The 22,451-nt window shown below is 38.1% G+C and overlaps 3 protein-coding genes and 1 non-coding gene across 5 annotated transcripts in view; 3 read left to right on the forward strand and 1 right to left on the reverse strand.

Moving 5' to 3' along the window:
- Positions 1-493: 493 nt before the first annotated feature.
- nkrf (NFKB repressing factor) lies at positions 494-4,454 on the forward strand. 2 transcript variants are annotated; one of them, XM_014468926.2, is made up of 3 exons: positions 494-567; positions 1,140-1,273; positions 2,042-4,454. In XM_014468926.2, the coding sequence occupies exons 1-3, from the start codon at positions 530-532 to the stop codon at positions 4,234-4,236; spliced, it is 2,367 nt and encodes a 788-aa protein (XP_014324412.1). In that variant the 5' UTR covers positions 494-529; the 3' UTR covers positions 4,237-4,454. The 2 variants fall into 2 exon arrangements, with proteins under 2 accessions (XP_014324412.1, XP_005799595.1); XM_005799538.2 differs by having other exon boundaries at positions 496-837.
- Positions 4,455-9,063: 4,609 nt separating this feature from the next.
- On the reverse strand, positions 9,064-16,418 carry ube2a (ubiquitin conjugating enzyme E2 A). Its single transcript, XM_005799539.3, has 6 exons — positions 16,234-16,418; positions 13,014-13,094; positions 11,609-11,634; positions 11,318-11,407; positions 11,127-11,215; positions 9,064-10,064 (listed from the first exon to the last, which is right to left on the reverse strand). Exons 1-6 carry the CDS (start codon positions 16,275-16,277, stop codon positions 9,936-9,938), a joined length of 459 nt encoding a protein of 152 aa, XP_005799596.1. The 5' UTR covers positions 16,278-16,418; the 3' UTR covers positions 9,064-9,935.
- A 984-nt stretch (positions 16,419-17,402) lies between these two features.
- On the forward strand, positions 17,403-17,474 carry trnae-uuc. Its single transcript has one exon. It is a non-coding gene; the product is annotated as a tRNA-Glu (tRNA).
- A 213-nt stretch (positions 17,475-17,687) lies between these two features.
- Positions 17,688-22,451, forward strand: part of elf4 (E74 like ETS transcription factor 4) — a 63,773-nt gene continuing 59,009 nt past the window's right edge. The window contains exon 1 of the mRNA XM_023328730.1: positions 17,688-18,287. The gene's annotated coding sequence lies outside the window, so the exon portion shown is untranslated. The remainder of the gene's footprint in view (positions 18,288-22,451) is intronic.

Raw genomic sequence — 22,451 nt, forward strand, 5'->3', positions numbered from 1 at the left:
ACTTGACTAAATGAAGCACAAACTAGTTCTAACAATCAGTTTTTGTTCAAGTTTCATATTTTTAAATTAAATTAAATTGAATAAATGTTTCTTTTTTCTGATTTTGTTATTTTATAATTCTGTTATATGAATTATTTTTCATTTTAGTTTTTAAAATTCAAAAATGTTCACACGACTTTTAAGTAATTTTCTGGGCGGCTACTTTTGATTTTTACTTAAGTAAAAATATATATATTTAAATATTCTTACTTAAGTAAATTTATGTGAAACTTCTGACACAAAAAGTAAACACACTTAGTTGATTACATTTGTATAAGTAAATAACCTGAATCATGAGGTTAGGCAAAACTGATATTCTGCGAGAAAATTATTTAGATTCACGAATCAGAAGTACAATTTGCTTTACGGGATTTAGAGTATGTTTATATTATTATTAAAAAGATTTACAGACGTCAGGTTGAAGTACGGAAAGCCTGACGGGCCAATGTTCAGACAGGCGCCATGATTTTCCTGAGGATGCGGCTAGAAAATGGTCGCTTCCTGCTTGAATAAACGCGCAGCCGACAGGTGAAAGGTTCCCCGCTGTTTAAAGCTCGCAGTTGAAAACACGTGTTCACTGGTTCCAGTAGAGACCAAAATGGATTTGTTGATGTTAGAAATACTCAGAGTTTCGCTTACAAAGCGGAGCAGAGTGAGCTAGGTAGCTAATGCTATCAGCGAAGCTAGCTGGGTGAGGCTAGCACAGGATACTAACCGGTTTTTATCACAAATATTGAACATTTGATTCTGCTTGGTTAAATGGCAGAGGTGTTACAGGACCAAAGCTCACACCTTGAGGTAATTGTACTTCACTAACTGTTCAGGAACGTGTTGTTATTTAGGTTGCATTGTTATTTAGTTAGCTGAACGTGGCAACTTCTGAAATATTCATGAACTGCGTCACTTTGTAAAACCACAATGTTGACATAAAAGTTCGGCTGTTTTTCCGCATTTTAATTTGAAAGCTACATACTATAAAACCGTATATGAGAGCGATGTTTTAAACTGCCTGCAGCTTCAGCTTCAGGATGCTAAAACAGTGTGGACTGTCATTCATTCGTGGTGTTCAGACTCGTTGACATTTAGGTGTTTGGCTCCAGTAACAGGTATGACCCGGTTCTGATTCGGACAGTCCTGGTGATGGCAGAGGGGACTCACACTGGCGAAATGCCCTCCTTTGACCCAAGTCCTGGTGGTTCTGAAGCTAAAAAGAGACCCATTTCATCAGATGGCAGTGAGTTATCAGAGTTGTGTTGACATTATTTTAATTTTTCTCATTATTTTTGCTTAACCTTAGCTTTGTTTGTCTAAAAACATAGGAATTTTAAAATTCATTTATTTGTTTTAGGGATGTTTATTGTGTTTTAAAGCTATATAGACCACTCTATGAGTAAGCCTTCTATGTTCGTCTCAAGTCCAGCAGGTTTACTTCACAGCACACACTCAGGTTTACTGTATTTGTGCAGTTTCTGCACTTATACATTAAATAAAATACAATAAATAACCCTAAACATACTGCACAGCAATGGCTCCCTGATGGCAGTTAATAGTTGTAAAATTAAACAACTAAACTGCATAACATTATTTATGATATCAGTTGAAAACATGTACAAAACATGACAAAATTACATACTAAATGCTTCCACAATATTGCGACTTCCACAATATATAATTAAATTGGTCTAAAATATATGTTTAGACAATAATTACTTGGACAATTTATTGTGATAGGGTTATAATTATTACAAGGGTTTTGTTGCTCTAATGCTAATAAACATTGTGAAGGATATATATTATTTTTGACATGCACTTTTTAAAGTAAATATAAATTAAACAGACAAAAATAAATGCTCCTCTTATTTTCTATCAGAAACAAATGCTCTGGTTGAATAAAAAAAATGAGAAATCTCAGTATTATAGGGGAATGAATAATTTTGGGCTAAAACTGAGATTTCCTCCTACATCCCAAAAAATACCTATTTTATCTACATTTATTTTGCAGGAGACGAACCCATGAGGAAAATGCCTTTGACAAAGTTTGGACCCCAACCTCGGTTTGAGCCTGTGCACTTTGTTAGCGGTGGGAGCAGCGGAGGAACCGGCACCGATGAGAAGGAGAACGATAAGGAGCGCAGGAAGAGTGAGTCGCACGGCGCCAGACTGTGGGAGTCCCACCACTCTACCGCTAGCGGCTGGGCGCAGGGCTTCTCCTCCCTCAGGCCCGCTTTCGACCGAGTGCCGTCGCACTCCAGTGACTTTTGGGGTTCCCACATGGACAGAGACGGTAGCACTAGTGGACTGGGTTATGGAGGCCGCGTGTCGTCTTCGAACTACATGGCAAAAACACAGCAGGACTACACTGCCAAGTACGTAGCGCACGCCTCCTCTCACAGCTTAAACTCGTACTCGAAGCCGCAGAGGTTTAATGGCTACGGCGGCGGCAGCAGAACCAGCAGCTGGGATGCGGGTCGTCAGGGTTTGGGTTACGGCCATCAGGACCGGCCTTTCAGCAGAGTCTACAGCGGCCCAAGCGCGGCCAGTCCCAAAGCAGCAGAGTACGCGAAGCCTCTTCTGATATCTCACTCCACGCTAGATGAGAAGCAGAGGCTGATCACCAGTGTTGCCAACGCGTTATCCGTTGCCTTTAGGAACCCTGTGTTGATGACAGGAAGCGACTCACCGAACTACAACTTCATGTTGAGCCGCAGCATCCAGGCCTGCAAGACCAACCCGGAGTACATTTATGTCAACCTGAAGGATATCCCACAGGCAGACCTGCCAAAGAACAGGAAAGTGCCGACGGACGGTTACGCCTGCGAACTGAGATGTCAGGGCGTGTATCTGGCAACCGGATATTCCGGCAGCAAAAACGGCGCAAGAGACCGCGCATCCGAGCAAGCTGTGAAGCTCTTCCTGAAGCCGGTGGAGGTCCGCATTGTGCAGCGTCGATACCGACACCTGGTGGTCAGTGACATGGTTGTGTGCCAGACACACAGCCCGACGCCTGCGTTCCTGCCGGCGCTCCGAAACCCAGAGGACAAGCCGATGCCGGGCTCCAAGGGCCAACATGAGCCCGACCGAAACAAGCACTGGACCGAGTTTGTGGTGATGGACAACGCGTACGACGCCATCTGCATTCTGAACAACTCCAACGCCTTCAACCGCATGAAGATTGACTACAAGTTTGTCCAGCTGCCCAGCAACCTGTGGCAGTGCAGCATCTTCCTGCAGGACGAGCTGATAGCGCAGGCGACTGGGACGAAGAAGAGCTCCAAACATGCCGCCGCCGAGGAGGCCGTGAGGAAGCTTCGCCTCAACCAAGCACAACGGCAGCCCTGGCAGAAACAGTCCTTCAGAAATAATCCGCAGGATTCTGGCAACTTCTTCCTGCCACAGTCGGAAGTCGATTCTTTTGGAGTCAAAAAGAAGCAACTGAGCGAGCTTGTGATCTTGGAGAATAACGATAACGCCATCTGCATTATCAACGACACGGCTCAGTTTAACAAAGTGACCGCAGATTACAGATTCTCGGTTTTGCCCGATCATCACTGGAAGTGCGAAGTGTACCTGGAAGGGCAGTACGTCGCAGCGGGAGTCGGGCCGAAGAAGTTAGTGAAGCACATTGCGGCGAATGAGGCGTTGTCCACCTTACGACAGACTCAGGCGGTCGTCAAGTCCAACTTGAGGAAGGAGGGACACAACGGCGCCATTTCCCGCTCTCAGATCCTCGCTCGCTCAGGCGAGGATGCGCTGAAGCAGGAGATCAAGGAGGACAACATCGGAAACCAGCTGCTGCGTAAGATGGGCTGGAAAGGCGGCGGCCTCGGCCGGGACGGCGATGGCATCGCCGAGCCAATCAGAGTCAAGGAGCAGTTCTCCAGGGAGGGTCTGGGCATGGAAATGGTTAAAGCGGGAAACCTGCTCAGCAAGCGGGACATTGAGGACGTCATCCGCAACTACGCCAGCTCGGACAGAACGGACGACCTCCGCTTCTCCAACGAACTCACCGACGACGAGCGCAAGCAGATTCACCAGATTTCCCAAAAATACGGCCTGCGCAGCAAGTCCTACGGACAGGGATGGGACCGGTTTCTGGTCGTCAGTCGGAAAGTACACAAAGACCAGCTGATTGGTCAGCTTTTACAGGAAGGACAGGTGGGCCGATACGAGCTCGTCAAGCCTCAGGCGTCTCATTAAAGTGCATGAAAATAAATTGGAAATATCCACCGAGTTGGACTTCAAAGCATAACACAGCAAGGCCCGGTTCGGACATGGCAGCAGCATGCGTCCTGGCTTTATATTTCACCATTTATACCTGATACTAGGGATCATTTAGCTCACAGATATCAAACTCCAGTCCTCAAGGGCCACTGTCCTGCAGTTTTTAGATGTGTCACAGGTTCAAAACGTTGGAATGAAATGGCTTAATTTCCTCCTCCGTGTGTAGATCAGTTCTCCAGAGCCTTGCTAATGACCTAATTATTCTATTCAGGTGTGGTGCAGCAGAGGCACATCTAGAAGTTGCAGGACTGCGGCCCTCGAGGCCTGGAGTTTGACATCCCTGATTTAGCTGCTTCACATGTAGCACTATACACAGTTTGCATCAAATGTTACAATAACCATTAATTTTGGTGTTATATTGATAATGTTTCAGGATAAAATAACAAAAAAAAAGAACTTTTGAAGACAAGACTTGGTTGAACAAAGTTTGAATTTATTGTGGATTAAGAATTATACATTTTGGCTCAAATTTATACAAACAACTCTTTAGCTTCTGGTTAATTTACAAAAACACATCGCTTTCCAAATTTAAATTGAAGTTTTTGCTTAGTTTTACCAAGATAATTGATCGCTCTTGGTAGAATTAGTATAGTTGATTAAAATTAGATACTTTCTGCCACTGACATGATTTTTTTTTTAAGCATAATCCACATATTTTCAAAATCTCTTCATCCCAATCCCAACATTGGCACTTAAAAACTTTCCACCTCTGATGAAATGTAATTGGTTAGGAGATTCAGAAACCGTGAAAACCACCAAATACGGTAGAAACACCTTAAATTTTTTATTAAGTTTTCTGCTCAGTAAAGACAAAGATTTGAGCTACACTGCAAAAACACAAAATCTTACCAAGCATTTTTGGTCTAGTTTCTAGTATGTGTGAAATAAGACAAAACTAACGTACAAGTAACTTTTCAGCAAGATATGAGCTCGTTTTAAGTAAATAATTCCTTAATTTTGATTTAAAAGAAAGAACAACTATTTCCACTGGCAAATTGTTTCACTTATAACAAGACATTTTTCCCATAAGTGAAATAATCTACCAGAGGAACAAGGAACCTTTTCATCAACAACAATGAATTGTTTACTCAAATCATACTTGTACATCCTGCTGAAAAGTGGCTTCTAAGTTAGTTTTGTCTTATTTCTATTGTACTAAGATATTTGTAATAGAAACTTGACCAAAAATGCTTGGTAAAATTTTGTGTTTTTGCAGTGTAGATTTGAAGTTGACTCTTTGAGACAAAAGAACGCCACCAACTGTTGGTGGCAACATCATGCTAAGGGAAAGCAGGGCTCTAGTCTAGAAAGATGTCAGCCTTACTGCGAACTCATGAACTATGCCTAAAAGGTCAATTTCAAGGTCATTCTAGGTCAATGTCAGGAAATATTCATAATAAAGAAGGATCATGCAGAAAGTTTGAATGCTACAGGAAGTGTGATTTCTCTGCAACTTACTCAGGGACAATTGACCAACTATTTAAACATGTATGTATATATATTCAGCCTGAATATGTAATTAAATTAAAACTAGGGCTGGGCGATAAATCAATTTTATCGATAATTGAATTTTCTGGTTTTGAAGGTGTAATTTTCACCATTGGGTTTCCATGGTTCAGAGTGATGTCAGCACGCCCAGGGCGGCCATCTTGTTTGACTAGTTTGTTTTATTTACTTTGAATTCAGATCAACTTACAGAAGGAATTGACTGAAATAAGTAATTTTTAAAAAAAGATATTTTCTATCATTTGTATTTTTCATTTTTTGGAAAAAAAAATTCTAATTTTGATTTTTTTTTTTAAAATTGATATTTTATTTTAACTCACATCTCTCAGCACTAATTCAAACTTCTTCACCTGATTCTTGTTCTTAAAATCATTAAAGTAATATTTTCTTTCCATCTTTTTGGGGAAAAAAAGATTAGAATAAATAAATAAAAGCTCAAGATGAATGTTTATGAAAGTGTGAGTGCAGTCCTGAGAAGGGAGACGCAATTTGAGGGAAACCAGATGTAATTGGACCAGCCAGGACCAACGCTGATGCCCAGTCTGATTCGGGTCCAACCGCAAAAACACAAAATATCACCAAATGTTTCTGTCTAGTTTCTAGATATTTTAAGATATTTGAAATAAGATAAAACCAAGATTTCATTTTTGGAAAATCTGGGACTTTTAATTTATTTTTCATCAATTTACTACTTATGTTTCCATAGTTCAGAGTGATGTCTGCGGCGGCCATTTTGTTTGACAAGTATGTTTTACGACTGAATATTAGGGCCAGTCTATGATTTATTTTAATTACGGTAATAAAGTCATAATATTTGGAGAGTGAAATCATAATTTTATGAGAACTCAAATAAAAAATACAATTTGGTGATGGTTTTACAGATAAGTAAGCACTTAACCTTTTGACATATCAGCATCAAATTACTACCAGCAGCAGGACTTTGAAACTAAGATGAATCACAGCTGGTCACAACAGATCTTCAAGATTTTTTTTTCTAATTAAAACAACTTTTTTTCCTCCTCATTCTATGACGTTTTCTGGTAAAATTGTGTCTATTCTGTTAATATTATAACTATATTCTCAGAATTAAACATTCTTGTAAGCTGGGCCCTAATACTCTGTTGTACAACTCACAGAAGACAATAATAAAAAACACTTTTGAAAATATTTTCTGTCATTTGTAATTTCTGTTTTTAGAAAACAAGAAAAAATTTATTGAAATCAGATTTAATATTAAAAAAAATCTGATTTTATTTTTAATTCATATAACCCAACCATAGAAGTAGCTTTTCGGCAGTTTATAGGAGCATATTTTAATTAAATAATTCCTTAATATTGATTTTTAAAAAACTATGAAGTCCACTGGCAGATTATTTCACTTATAACAGAGGAAAAATGTAATAAGTGAAATAATCTGCTAGTGGAACTATTACTTTGTCATCAATAATAAAGAATTATTTACTTAAAACAAGCTATGTTTTTAAGAACTGAAAAGTTTCATGCAAGCTATTTTGTCTTATTTCAAATGTGGAAACTAGACCAAAAATACTTGGTAATATTTGGTGTTTTTGAAGTGAAAATCTACCTGCCATTTTATATTTGCGTGGGAAAATTTGCAAACATGTTTCAGCAAATCTAAAAAAACGAAATGTTTTTTTGACATTCCTACACCGTTAGCTGACTGGAGGGTGAGTAGTTTCCGTCTCCAGACCTAATCTTTTCAGTTTTTTATTGCTGAAAATAACTCGTTCAGTTATATTCAGTTTTTAAAAATTGGCTTCGTGAACGTTTCTGTTTGACTGTTTAATGAACCCGGCAGAGTACACAGCTTTTCTTTGTTTAGAAACACTGTAGACTGTTCACTCATGTAAGACCTGGATTAAAGTGGCATTAAAATCTTAACTGTAGCTAAATTCATACCAGCCTTACTGTGGTAATGCACCTGTATCCAGGAATGTTTTCATTTTTTTAGTTTTTGCGTTCAATTCAGTTACAGGAGATCATTCTGCCAGCTGCATCAGTGATCCCAAAAACAACGTTCATGTAGAATCTGTGGTCTTAATTGTTAGATGGTTGTTTGTATGAGTACACCTAACCTGTCTGCTTGTTTTCACAGCTGTAAGTAATAAATAAATGAAATGAATTTAATTCAGATATGTATGTGCATCTATGTAAATTAAAAAGTCAATGAAAAAATTTTGTTCAATTGCAAAAAGTTAAACTCAAATTTATCACACAGTGATGTTTACTTTTGTTCATTTAGTTAATTATGGCTTACAGAAAATAAAAACCCAGGTTTGAAAGGAAATTACATCAATTTTAAAGCATTTTAAAGACAGAAATATTTATTTCCTGAGGCTGTTGCTGCTTGTGAAGTCTTTTAAGTAATCTTAAGACGTTGAAAAGATAAAATTTCAGCATTAAGAATAATTTTAAAATCTGAATTTGTGGTTCTCAGTAGCTGTAACAAGAGTGTTCTAGTTTAGCTATTTAAAACGAGCATTTGAGTATTGTAGTTTGATATTCACTTGCTCTGGTTGTCCACGCTGCGCATCCTTAAAAACTCTTAAATGTATCTAAAAATAAGGCCTTAAAATAAAAAAAAAAATAATAATTTGACTTTAATCACAAGCCTTAAATTTTGTTGTGTTAGGACTACTTAATCTCATATATAAAAGTTATATATTTTTTAATCTTGTGGACTTTTCTGTCAGGCAAATGTTTGACCGCCCGAAAACAATCTTTATTGCGTTCTGTCTCGAGGCGGTTTGTGGTTTATTCTATGGATTCTACCGTTAACCAGATGCTAACGAGCTAGCTAGTTAGCGTTTCTGCGTCGACCATGAGTAAGTGCAAATGTATCGCTCGTTTTCGCCACTTGCTCACTTCTGCTTCATACGACGGAGTGTTAAAGCCACGCTAAGAAAACATAATTACATTTGCAGAAAGAATATATTACTTTACTCTTATTTCGACTTTATTCTAGTAATATGACGTGTCAGACGACTTTATTCCCGTACTTTTTCTTTCTTAGTATAACCCGAGTACTACGTCAGTTTCAAAACCGTAAGATCCTACTTGCATTTTGTGCCAAAAACAAAACAAAACCTTAGCTTGGCGCTACGGGGTATTTTGCGATGCTTACAATATCGCAGATAAGAAGCATAATTTTTTTTAACTTGTTGAAACCTGCAGATACTCTGATATTTATGTACTGTGATGTAAAAAGTCATCGCGAAGAGTTGCATATTTATTTTATTTACAAGAGAATGTACAGTTTGTTACATGGGTTACCAGTGCTGTATAATCTGAAAAGACACCAATGTTTGCCAAAGTGTAATCAGATTCGATAGTTATAGGATTGTAAAATAGCATAGAAATGTAAGAGCCTTTTTTTTATAGCTCTTAACCATAAAAAAAAGTAATGCACCCTCCAGAATGTGGTAAGATAAACCTACATATGCAGGTGAAATGGGTTGAACCTTGTGAAACTGTAAAAACAGTAAGGATGCTAAAATCCTGCTTTTCAGAGGAGCAGGAGGTAAGATTTTAGAATAAAAAAAAGGCATGGCTGTACAGGAAAATTTAAAAACTGACCCCAAAAGGCATCTGTTGAGTAATAAGAGGGACTGATAATCATGTTGGTAGTTTTTTTTTTTTTATCCCTCCAAGGCTTTCAATGTGCAGACAAAAAAAGAAAGGGAGGTGAGGGGTTTTCATGTTGTTGGCCCATTGAAAATTAACAGCTTTATTTTCTGTGAATATAAACTGGCAGTATTTACAAACCAAACCACACAGCCCTACATACCTGATGTATGAATTACCAAGCAGAGGTTTGACAATTCAAAGACGGGCTATTGCGTGTTGAAAAAGAAAACGGGTGTATAGGAAGTAACCCAGAGATAACAAGGTACATTAACTTTTAACTCTGCTCCTGTCAAACAACAGCATTCAGCAGCAGTGAATGCCACAGCACTACAGCATACAAACTTAGCAACAGTAAGGGGACAAAGTATACTGGAGGATCTTAAAAGGTGCGTCGTCGTATCTGTGTTTCTGATGTCTTCTCGATTCTGCGGTGCACACTTCATGTGCCCGTTGATTAGGTGTCAACAGTCACGCCAACTCTGTTCAACAATAGCAGAAACCCTCTTCTCATACTCCCGCTTGTTTTCCTGGTAAAGCTGGGCTGCTTGGCTGTTGGCTGGACTGTTCGGGTTTGGCTCGTCCAGTAAAGACTAAATACACACAGAACATCAGCTGTTTAGTGTTCAAGTCAATACATAGCTTCCACAAGTCTGTACCGGAAGTGATCCGTGTCACTGAACCACCATCTTGGTAGCCAAGTGAACCATGGCTTCGAGACCAACAAAAAGAAACCATTTTGACACTCTTGACCAATGAGCAAAAGAAAGACATAAACAAAATGGCTGCTGTTGAACCCGAATGAGACAGAGAATGAAAATATGTCAGACGATGTGGACAAGCTGCCTCCGATATCATACTAAGAAATAGTTCACCATTTAGTGAACACGAAGATTGTGACCGTCATGGAGGAACTTTCCAGCCTGAAATCCATAGACACATACAATCAATGTTTAAACGGATTTGTAAAGGATGTACAAACTCTTCGCATGAATAACAAAGTTATTGGCAGAGCAAGTCTGTAGTAACAAACATGTAAGCTACATGTTCGTCTCAGCTTGCAGATAAAAGCTACATTAGCTCTGCTCATTTTGCTAGCTTGGCAGTAAGTACTAAATATCACTGATATTTCTTAGTATTACACAGAGGTGGAGAGAGTACTCAAAAACCTATCCAGTAATAGTTGTAATGTACTTATATTCATTATAAGTTAGATAGGAACAAGGTGAAAGCTAGTTTTAAGCTTGTGGCTTGTTTATTGTTGTCATAGCAACTCACGACAGTTAGTTACAGATATCAAGAATGCCATCAGCTACAAGTTCCCATAAGTAATGTATTCATATAAATATGTATGCATAGATCTCATGTGATGTCACACCTCTGGTAACTTTGACAACTGCCATAAGTTGCTATGACAACAATAAACTCAGAATGTGCAGAGATTGTTGCAATCGTTCAAAACAGCAAAGATTTTGTTGATATACATTCTCTTGCACGTTGGTCAAGAGTGTCAATATAGTTTCTATTTCTTGGTCTTGAAGCCATGGTTCACCTATGCTTTTCCTACCAAGATGGCTGCTCAGTGGCTCAGACCACTTCCGGTTCAGATTTAAAGGTTTTATACTCAGCTGTATGGTTCTGTAAAGTTGTATTACCTGTATTGAAGTTAAGATTGAAGAAACATCATAGGTTGGACTCCAGCGATTCTGAAGTATATCTAAGCATATGCTACCGTCTGCATACACTGCAAAAAAATAAAAAATAAATAAACACAACAAAAAAAGCACTTTTTACTTTCAGCTTTCAGTTTATCTAAGATTTAAGAAAATACAATATGTTGACATACCATTAGGATGGAACATTTTGGAGACAAATCTCACTGTTGGAGGTTTATTAGGATATTCTTCTGTGAATTCAATGGTAAGTTTGAAGGTTCCTGAAAGCAAAAAATTGGAAATTATAAGCTGAAATTAAGGATTTAAAATTAATTTATTTTGTGTTTTATTAAAATTCTCCAAACGGATACCAACTTTATTTCTGTGTGCAATATTTACAATAATTTAAAAAGACTTATTTTTGAGCAAACTGAGTATTTTTTTCAATGTTTTAAGAAGATAAATAAGTGGAAAATACATACCATCTTCAAAAGGCGTTCCCTCTGGCCTACAAAAATAAGAAATCAGATATGTTATATATCATTTTCCAAATGTCCGGCCAACTCCAGTCATCAGCAGTAAAAGTTTGTTTTCCACTGACATTATACCATATAACTGTTATATAAAAGAGTGTTGCATCAAAACGTAACTGCAGGGTGAAAGAAACAAAGTTCAATGGCATGGTTAATAGAGATTGGCGAAAGTCCTGAATGTTTCCATTTGTGACTTCAGCTGGTTTGGAAATCACCTTAATTAACATCTGCAATTGAAAATTAGCAACAAATGCTTCTCTGACATTTTAGCTGGAGCTTTCTTTCCTTCTTATTGCTCCAGACGAGCAAAAATACCTTTAGAAAGACTCACAACCAAAAATCATCTGGAATCAATGCAGCGGTTTTTCCACACGCTGCTTCTGTTTTTTAGCAGTCACTTGTTCTTAGCATTATTTGCTATTATCAAGTCTTAACACCAATTATAAACATCAGGATTTTAATTTTATACTTTCATATTGATGGCAGCCCCAAACAATTACTACTTATTATCATTATTAGTGATGCACCAATTGTTTTTTTTTTCTTTCTTTACAGCTGATACCGATTTTCAGCTAGCTATTAGGAAATATTTTCAGTGGATAGCCATGGTGCGGTCACTAAAACAGTGCAACCAATCACTCTTAATAAATGTACTAAAGTTGGCAAACCACAAGCAAAAAGCCTGAACAATTGGATTTATAAGCTTGTTAGTGGACGTTTATTCTAACGTTTTTCCTCAGGTCTCTTCATTTAAACCCAAAAGCGTAAATACATGTGATTATCACTGTAATAGTATAAAGCCATTTGTTTTAAATAAAATAAATGATGTTGCATTTTGCATACAATTTTTGTGGCAATTGCTAGGCCTATTGCAATGAGCAATAAATTAATTCATCGCATGATAATTTAAAACAAGCTCAATAATTTCCATTTGCATTTTTTATCATTTTCCTCTTTCTATCAAAAACTGAATGATAAAAGTCTTCAATCTGGTCCTTTGGTCTCAACCATTCCTTTTTTGAAGGATAATTTAGTTTTCAGAGACTTAATAATTCACCTTATTTTTTTCTATTGTTTTATTTACTTTGGATATTAAAAATGTCTTGTAGTTTCAGTGTTAAATGCTCATCAGAATTTAAATCATGGAAATGGCATCATTAATATGCCATTTCCATTACATTCCTTGAAAACGGGCACAAAACAATAATATTATTGTCGCGTATTCCGACAGGAAAAAAACATAATTTTTCTATTTGGTCTGATGAATACCGATTAGGATCATTCAAGGGAAAATTGGCTGATCGATTGGTGCATCTCTACTGCTGATAACCTAGATTTTATCTGATTCACTTACCCAAAAATGACTGCATTCCAAACCATGATATTATTTTCTGATGGGGCTCCGCTGACTCCAGCTGGGGGATCCTCCTGCAGCCTGAATACAAACACAACAACATCAGAATATGTTCATAGAGAAATAGAATCAATCACTGCTGCATTACGTTTCCTTGGTATGAATAATGGAATTTCTAATGGCGCTTATAATGGGTATAAAATATTAAGGAGCGTTTATCCTAAAATAACCTTGTAAAACTTTCGTGTGACGCTACTGGTCAAAACTAATTGCACTCAGAACATGTTTTGAGATAATACTGTGTGCTTTTGTTGAGATGGATATAAATGTGATGTGCTGTGCAGCACTAATAGGAGAGAAAATAGACTTTTAGCTGAATAAAAAGGACTAATAACTTACTGTGACCTCTGAATAATAATATTTTAACCATCTCTTCTATCAATCATAATAGGCAAAGATCATATCACCGACTTCAATATCTCTCTTTAATGATACAGCTAGGCAGACTTAAAAAGAAGTGGCAAAAGCAAATGAGATGGGTTAGCAGTGCTTGCCTACAGGACACGTTACTGTAGAATATGGTCATTAGCTGCATTTCCACTGAACACATAATTTGACATTTTGAAAATTTGCTTACTGGAAACACACCAGTGTCAAAAAAAACTTTTTTCATAAAAAGTTTCGGTGATGGGATGATGTGTTTTTTTTTTCTTGGCTGTATTCAAGTTGGTTTATTTCACAATCTGCTATGGAAGCACTTTTTTCGTACTATATGAGTAACATGATTAACAACAGATGTTGCCACTAGCAAACCCTGAAGACAACAGAAAGTCGTTGGATGATGGCGCGGCATGTTTTATAATAACTTATCCTGTGAACAAACGTATTCACGTGCGATTTTAATTGCGTTTTGTATTTAACGGAAACACCGTAATTGCGAAATATTGACAACGTTTTGCACACATTTGTAATGGAAATCCAGCGTCTAGTGTCCAGAAATTCTCTTCTCGTCAGAATAAAAGACTGACTGCTACTGGGAATCCTTTGAAGATAGTTGAACAATAAGAGTTGCTACTTTTAATTTTCTATTGGGATAAATAAAGTATTTTTTATTGAATAGGGATAACTAGGCCTGTCACGATAGCAAATTTTGCTGAGCGATTAATTGTCTCAAAAAATTATTGCGATAAACGATAATATTGTTTGAAGACCTTTTTACACTGATTTAATGGAAATGACGTAATAATGCATGTGATTTCCTGCCAAAGATAGATACACTTTATTTTCAAAAGAATATTTAACACTGGAGCTGATAAACTAAATAAACAAAACAACCAAAAACAAAATGGATTCTCAGTCTCCATTAACAAAAAATGTACTTGATAAAAACTAAACAACATAAAGCCAACGTGTAAATAAATACTGCATTCAACCAAAAGATTATGAAGTCTGTATATTATGTTGCCCTTCAGTAATAATTAGATTTAAATAGAGAAGATGGGCACATCGACTACCTGATGCAATAATTCACACTAACAACAATCTTAAAACGTTGGTCTTCCTAAGATTGTGTGGTGTGTTACGGTAGATCGTCGTTGCCGCTCCGATCTAAATCAGGGGTTTTCCCAGACTGGGAGCTTAACGCAGCCTGTTGAATGTGACAGGCAGCCAATCAGAAAGCGCGGATTCTCCTCACTGTTTTCTGAGGGGAAATTACGTCGGGGAATCCCAAACAGCTGACACGGCGCAACCCGAAGTCCAGCCGACGTGGAAACAACATTAATGTTTATTCAACATGCAAAGAATATAGAAATGACAAGGGGAGGAATTGGAGCGAAATTGCTACCGCACTTGATAAACCCCGTAACTTTTCAGCTGTTCGTTAACGTGACGTAAATAGGTTCTAATGATTTTCATTCATTCAGGACTTTACGCTGACACTAGCCACATGCATTGCAGGTAGATTGTAGTACAGCATTGATTAATGCCTGACTTTAAAATTAGTTCACTGAACTTGTAGCCATTATTTTGTGCCCATTGTTGGAAACCACACGGCAGGACCGAACCCGATCGAACCGTTATACCTAGGATTTCTGTCGACTAATGTTTGGTCTCTGTCAGGTTTTGAAAATGGGCCGACAATCGGCTGACAGCTCTAAGATCGTGTAGTGTGCGCTGGGCTTTACACTAAGGAAATGAGGAAGGGAGGATCAGTGGAGAGCACCGGAGTTGAGCCTTTTTTCATTCGGTGTCATCAACAGAAAGAGAAAAAGGTCGGAAGAGACGATAATGCCGATAATTGAAATGACATCGATAGTTTTAATTTATCGTACGATTAATCGATTTATCGTTTATCGCGACAGGCCTAGGGATAACATTAATGAAAAACACAATATCCAATTGGAACTTATGCATTCTTTTGTGATTTGGAGCCTCAACCTTTTGCAGGTTACAATGTAAAGTTGGGGACATACATTACCCCAAAGTATTAGTTTTAAGAAATGCCTTTTGACCTGAAAATACCATTCACTTAGTATTCTTCAAGGTCAACAGACTCCATTCCTTAGTTAAGCCTGTAAAAGAACAATGCAAGAGATTTCTACTGTGGAGCCAAACTGGATCAGATCATTAAATCTGTGGTCGTTAGTGGATTCTAACTGGAACATACGTAGATTAACTATGTGCCGCAGATAGCTGTGCTTAGTGAGTGCAGGTGTTCAGTCTCTACATGGCAGATGGTTGCTGATCCCCAACCGTAAGCGATGATCTATCAAGGCCCGGGTTAGGGCAGAAGCAACCTTTCCTGTAGCTGAAGGACCATATGGCCACTGACTTCAACTACATCCGCGCATCTGTTCAAGTCTCCGGGAAACATATACACTTTAAAAAAAAAGGGCTATATTTGTGGCTCGTACACCATCAAAAGCAATCACTGGTCCTGAATTACACAACGTAGACGTTACAACCACAATCTGGGTTGCTTACGCCGGTAGAAGCGGACCTGTTGGTTAAACGTTACCAACAGTTTCCTATTAAACTAAACTGTAATTACAAACAAGTAACACTAACTATAAGATACATTTAGTTGACATTTCCAGATCTGTTTTACTATAGACTATTTTGTGGTTTGACGTTGTATTTGTCACTTGAGCTAATACTAAAAAAAAAAAAAAGCTTCAGGATGCTAATGTTAGCTACTTCTGTTCCCCCCATAACTTACCGTTTAAAGTCTCTCATTAAACGTCGTCGCGCTGGAGTTGACATCGTGCTAATATGAAAAACTAAGGCCTCCACAAACAAACAACAGCGTTCAAAAGATTGCGAGATCTTCCGTAAGGTGATATATTTCCTCAACTGATAGCTGGGCAGCCAACGTTTGCTACTAGTTTGACAAATACTTGGCTGCCTCTCGTTTGTGACGATACCATTTACACCACGGAGGGGAGGTTGCTTTTGATTACATTTTAATAGTATAAGGCAACAAAATCACAACCGCGTAGTATGAATAAATTGCAATATGTAGAATTATAGTGATTTTTCTGACGCTAGGCTAAACTCCTTATTGTTTTGACTAGAGCATTTTTAAATCAGTCGACGAACCCTATCTTTTCAGTTGGATTGCTCCAAATGAATTACGTCATATATTTGCTACCATGTTTCGTTTTGTTGGGGAAGCAAAAAGCATTCAGCGACCCACTATCGCTTCACAGTATATCTGGTCCTCATTTGCATCAGTTAATATTTTGTCTTTGTCAACGTAAACAATTTGTGCTCAGTCTAATCAACTGTCTTAGCAGAAAAGTGTTTCTAATTTCTGTTTGTAGTACCGGCGAAAGACCACAAGATGGTGCTAGGACCTGTGTATCCATGTATCGTAGTTGCCCACTACGTCAGCGCATTCGCCATGTTGTGAGTGGCATACAAAGTAATTTTTGTAATAAAAGTTATAAAGTTTACGTTTAACTAATCTTAATGGTTTTAAAATGCACTGAAGAATGTTTTGTCAACTATTAATATTAGTGATGAGACAAAATGAACAATATCTGCAATTCAAAATAGAAAAGGACAACCAGAATGAAATACAATGTGGTTATAAGGCACATAAACATACCTTACTTTATTTCTAAAACTATATAGGAAACACACTGAATGTTTAAATCAATCTGAATAATTAAGCTGAATTTATTTGAACTATTCTGACTTTGTTACAAAATATTTTAGGGTTAGGTGCAAGACTTTTATTCATGTTTTAAAAATACTTTTAAAACGTGGTAAAGTTTGCTCATTCTCTTTTGTAAAGTTAATGTCTGTTATTTGCAGCAAACCTTAATAGTTCAAAAGTACATATGTAATCTTTCAAAAACCCTAGCTGTTGTCTGAGTGTGTAAGTCCCATATGGTCTAGCGGTTAGGATTCCTGGTTTTCACCCAGGCGGCCCGGGTTCGACTCCCGGTATGGGAACAATCCTTTTCATTCTTAAATAACTATTGTTTTTAAAATCTTATCCCTGACGTAGCATATCAGCAGTGGGATGATGTTCAAACATCACCCGTTAATATTTTCCGAGGAAAAAAAAAATCCCCACAGACCCCGCCCGTTCAGGAATTATCGTGTATTACCCTCATCCCACATTGGACATTCATTCCCGGAAGATGTACATTACCAGTTGTTTCTCTCTGTGTCAGTTCTTATCAGTCAGCGGAGTACAGGCGAGGAAAGCAAACGACACTTTCGTCCGCAAAATTACGCGTTCGAGCCTACCAGTTTTCAAATGAACACCTGCGAGTGAGTAACGTTTCATAAAACGCCTTTATTGTCCAGCCTGTTTGATGTTAATCTCCCGTTAATGACATAAAATCCCTCCTTTTTGCTCCGTATTTTTAAGGAAGCGGGATATGATGTAAAATAAAAAAAAGTAACTTAATTTCAACGCTGAACCTGTCCTGCCCTCTCGGTGCCGACAGGCGAACTTGCAGGGCTTTTGCCAAACTTTGTTGTAGGGCCAATTATTTCCCAGGAAAATGTGACTGCTAGGAATTCCCCACGCATCAGCAGCCTCTGTCGGAGAAAACCGCGACCTTGTGTCAGGAAGCACACGAAAGCAGCAACGGGAGGGTAAAATCTGACGGCTGCCAGAGCGATGATGTAGCCTTTTGCACCGTTACAGCCTGCCGAGTCGTACTAAAAGGAGTCATTATGTATTTGGACGTTTTATGATGTGAAGTACCTGTAGAAAGCCCGGATTGTACTTCAGTGATGACATCTTCTTCCAAGGTAAGTACAAACAAGATTTAAATACAATCTTCCATGTTGGTGTGACTGTTTGCTGGGAAGTTGACCTGGATTAGTATATTTTTTTATTATCTAGCGGGGAATAAAATGTGAAGTCTAAAGGTTGCTATCAAGACTTACTTGTGAATGCTACAAGTACAAAACTCTGTGTTGTTAAATTAATGTAAGTGAAATCTAAAGATGTTATTAATAACCAGCTGGAGTACGCCACCCTGAAGGTCTTTCCCCACACTACTCCATAGATTACAGTGACTCCCCTTTGTGTCAGTCAGCTGGCATGTGACCACACTGAGACCACGCTGAAAAGTCTCTGCACTTCTTATAGCAGTCACAAGTCACAGAAGAATACGGCTGTTGTTTTGTCTCTCAGTTGCTCATTATTTGAAGGGAGTGTTTTGTTATGAGCAGTATACAGTTGTGTTGACCTGGTCAGAGGCACCGCCTTGCAAGAGTCTTCACTCCCCTTCAACTTTTCATAATTTTTGGTACAATGTTTAGCATTTTGTGGGATGTTGGGTGTAAAGTCAAGGAGTTTCTGGAAGTGTTGGAGCATTAAAACAAAGTTATGTGCCTTAACTTTATTCAACTAAACAAAAACTGAATTTCTGGGCCTAAAGAGAAATGATTAAGAGTCAGCACACACCTTCTGCTGTTACCTAGAAACTAGTAATCAGACCCGAAACCTCGTAGTGATGGATTCAGAACTGAACATTCAGAGACACATAAATATAAATACAAAGTCAGTCTTCTATCACCTGAAGAACATTTCGGGGAATGAAAAACTAATGTCTAGGCATGCATCGATTGCAGTTTTCTGGCCTATCGCCAATTACCGATCTTTAATAAGCCTAACCTGCCGATTTTGACTTTGGCTAGTACTGACTTTTTTGTCTGAAATGTTGCTAAATATAGCAAGAAAGTCACTGATTTGGAAACAGTTACTATTGTAAACTGCAAACATGACCTTTTGCAAAGTCAAAGGACAGAGTGGTTGATTTTTAGACCTTAGTAGATACGATCTGTGGATAAGATTGACACAAATTTAAGTGTTGGCCGATCACCGATATCCCAAAATTAAGGAAGTTGGGGCCAATTATTGGTGCACTCCTACTAATGTCCCAACAAGATCTTGAGAGATCTGTTGTTGTTGTATCAACCTTTCAAACCACTCAGGTCTTCTGGTTCTGGTGAACACTTGACCCCCAGAACCAGAATCAAACATGTAGAAGCAGCATTGAGTTTTTATGTTTCTCTCATCTGAAACAAACTTCCAGAAAACTGCAAAACAGCCGAAATCCTGAGTTAATTTAAATCAAGACTAAAACCAATTTGTTCAGTTGCCTTCCCAACTGAGTCATGATTAGTTTTAGTCTTTGTTCTAAATTTTCATTACTTTCCTGTATTATAGCACTACAACATAATGTTTGTTTTTATATTTTAATCATGTTAAGCACTTTGTTTTACATTGTTGCTCAAATAAACTTGCCCTGCCTTAGCAATTACAATCGCAATCTAGCTGAGACCCAGTAGTGTGTAATTGTGTTCTAATTTCTAAATATTTTAAGTTATAAAGTGCTCTGTATTCAACCACATTTACTCTAATTCCTATAAATAAAATTTGTTGATTTTGTTGAAAATAAGTGGGCAAAATTTAGACCCAATTGGCATTAATCAGAGAAGTCAGAGAGTTCTCTAAAAATCAGATTGATGGAATAATTAGGACTGTGCATCTCCCTAAGCTCACCATCCCTCGTCATAAAACATAGTAGAGGCTGAGTCATGCTATGGGAATGTTTTTGTCTTCAGGAAATACAGGGCACCTGGGTTTTGTTGAGTGAAATGGTGTAAAACCTTTTACAGTTTGCAAGAGATTTGAGTCGCCTTCAGTTAGGACAAAATCACATTTATGTTTCTGGTTGTAACATGAAAAAATATGGAAAAGTTAAAGTTTCCATTACTATATAAAGTATAAAGTTGACCGTCCAGCTTTATTTAGCTTAAAAACAAGAAATAAAAAGCTGCGAGGGGCCGCTGGTGATGCAGAGTGTGTCACTCTTTCCTTTAGACCATTCCAGGCTGAACATATTGACTAAAACTCAGAGACGTGATCAGATCAAATCTATGAGTAAATGCTATGTGTTTTCTACGAATGCATGTCTGCAATGCTTTTCTCATACTGTTCATCCACCCTGATCTGTGGGGAGTCAAAATGTTTGCCAGATGTTTACATTTTTGGGCTGAGATGCTTGTATCCTGGGACAGACAAACAGTGTTTCATTGGCTGGCCAGGGTTGCTCACTTCAGAGCAGGCAGTCGTGACGCAGAGGGAAGGGAGGAGAGTTACGAAATGTTAGTTTTACCGTCCCACTAGAGAGAGGACCAGCCGTCCGACCCGCCGCCCCTCCACCGACCCCTCCCTTCCGTCAAGTCCTTCTGAAGTCTTCCCATGGTGGGAACACTGACAGAACCCGGTGGATAATTGGAAACTTCAGTCCCCTGAAAACAATTATCAAGGCTTTCCAAATATACTCCACCATGAAGTCATCCTGTTTGTTTCAATCGTTTGCCCTTGCTTTAGGAACGTCTTGCCACATTGCTGCCCACACACCAGCCCCTCCTTCGCCCCATTCCTTTCTGCTTTGATAGCTCTCGGTTTGCAGGAAAACAGCCTCGGATCAGTGGAGTGTGTGTGTGGAGGCCAGAACAGTTCCTGGTATCCTCCTCATCCTGGCACCGTTTTGTCTTTGGCAGCAGTCTGAGCTGCTCAGGCTCGTTCTGATGACCAAGGACAGCAGCAGCGAAGAGCTGCCATTCTCCTCTTTTTCATGGCGAAGGGTTCCTCAGACATCAGACACCTCTTCTTGCTGAAGATGTACCCGCCCGCCTTAATGGGCCTTGATATTGATTCAACTCCACAAAAAGCAGAACTGGGCTTTTATCCCATGTAGAAAGCAGCACTCCAGTTCCACAAATGCTTTCAGGGAAGCCTTGTAAGAGATGGGAAAGACTACAGCTGTTTCTTTTGCAAGTTGCTGTGTGGTAATGTTTGAAATAGAGGTGCAGAGAAAAATCGATTCTATAGAGAATCACAATTCCTAGTCCTTGGCAGGCCTTTTGCAATAAATCAATTAATCACATGCTAAATTAAAACAAACTCAGTCATTTCCATTTGCATGACTATTTATTTATTTTTTCTTTTCTCTCTTTTTACTAAAAACTGGATGACAAAAGTCTTCGGTATGGTGTTTTGGTCTCATCTAGCCCCTTTTTTTTCTCAAGGAAAATTCAGTTTACCCAGACTTCATAATTCATTTTATTTATTTCTGTTGCTTCATGTATTTTGAATATTTAAAATGTCTTCCAGTTCCAGTGTTAAATGTTCAGTAGAATTGAAAGGTTATTGATATTTGGGAGACTGTACTTGCATTATTATGCCATTCTGTTATATTACTTGAAAATGGTCTCATAATAATAATACTATCGTTTATCGCAATAACTTCCGGGAGAATTTATCGCCCAGTAAAATTTGTTATTGTAACAGACCTCATCCTGTGAATTCCAAATCAATTTAAAATGCTTAATTTATTTTGTAAAATTATATTTTGAATAATTCTTTGATATTTTTTAAAGTAAAAGTCAGACAGCTATGCTAACCTACAGTAATTCGGGTAATTTAAGTTACAGAGTTTTATGCATGAACCTGTTTTTGCTTAAATATAAACTGATGTAATTTGACACAGATTGGAGCCTTATAGAATACATAGCTCTCATGTGACGTCACACTTCCGGGAACTTTGTAGATGACAGCCATCTTGGTAGGAATCCGTAACTAACTAGAGTTGCTATGACGACCATAAACCAGCCACAAGCTTAGAACTAGCTCTATCTAATTTACAAACAATATAAGTACATTACAAACATTACTCGATTATAGTTTTTCAGTACTCTACTTTCTTTTTGTTGGTCTCGAAGCTATAGTTTATCTGTGCTTTGTACTCCTTCCTACCAAGATGGCGGTACAGTGGTGCGAATCACTTCTTGGAAACACGTACTGTTTTAAATAAATGTTTTATTTGTGTAAACGGTTTCTGAATTGAATCATCACCCTAAAACTTAGAAATGAATCTAATTGCTAGACTCCATCAG

Source organism: Xiphophorus maculatus, chromosome 23, assembly GCF_002775205.1.
Source record: "Xiphophorus maculatus strain JP 163 A chromosome 23, X_maculatus-5.0-male, whole genome shotgun sequence".
NCBI classification, from domain to species: Eukaryota; Metazoa; Chordata; class Actinopteri; order Cyprinodontiformes; family Poeciliidae; genus Xiphophorus; species Xiphophorus maculatus.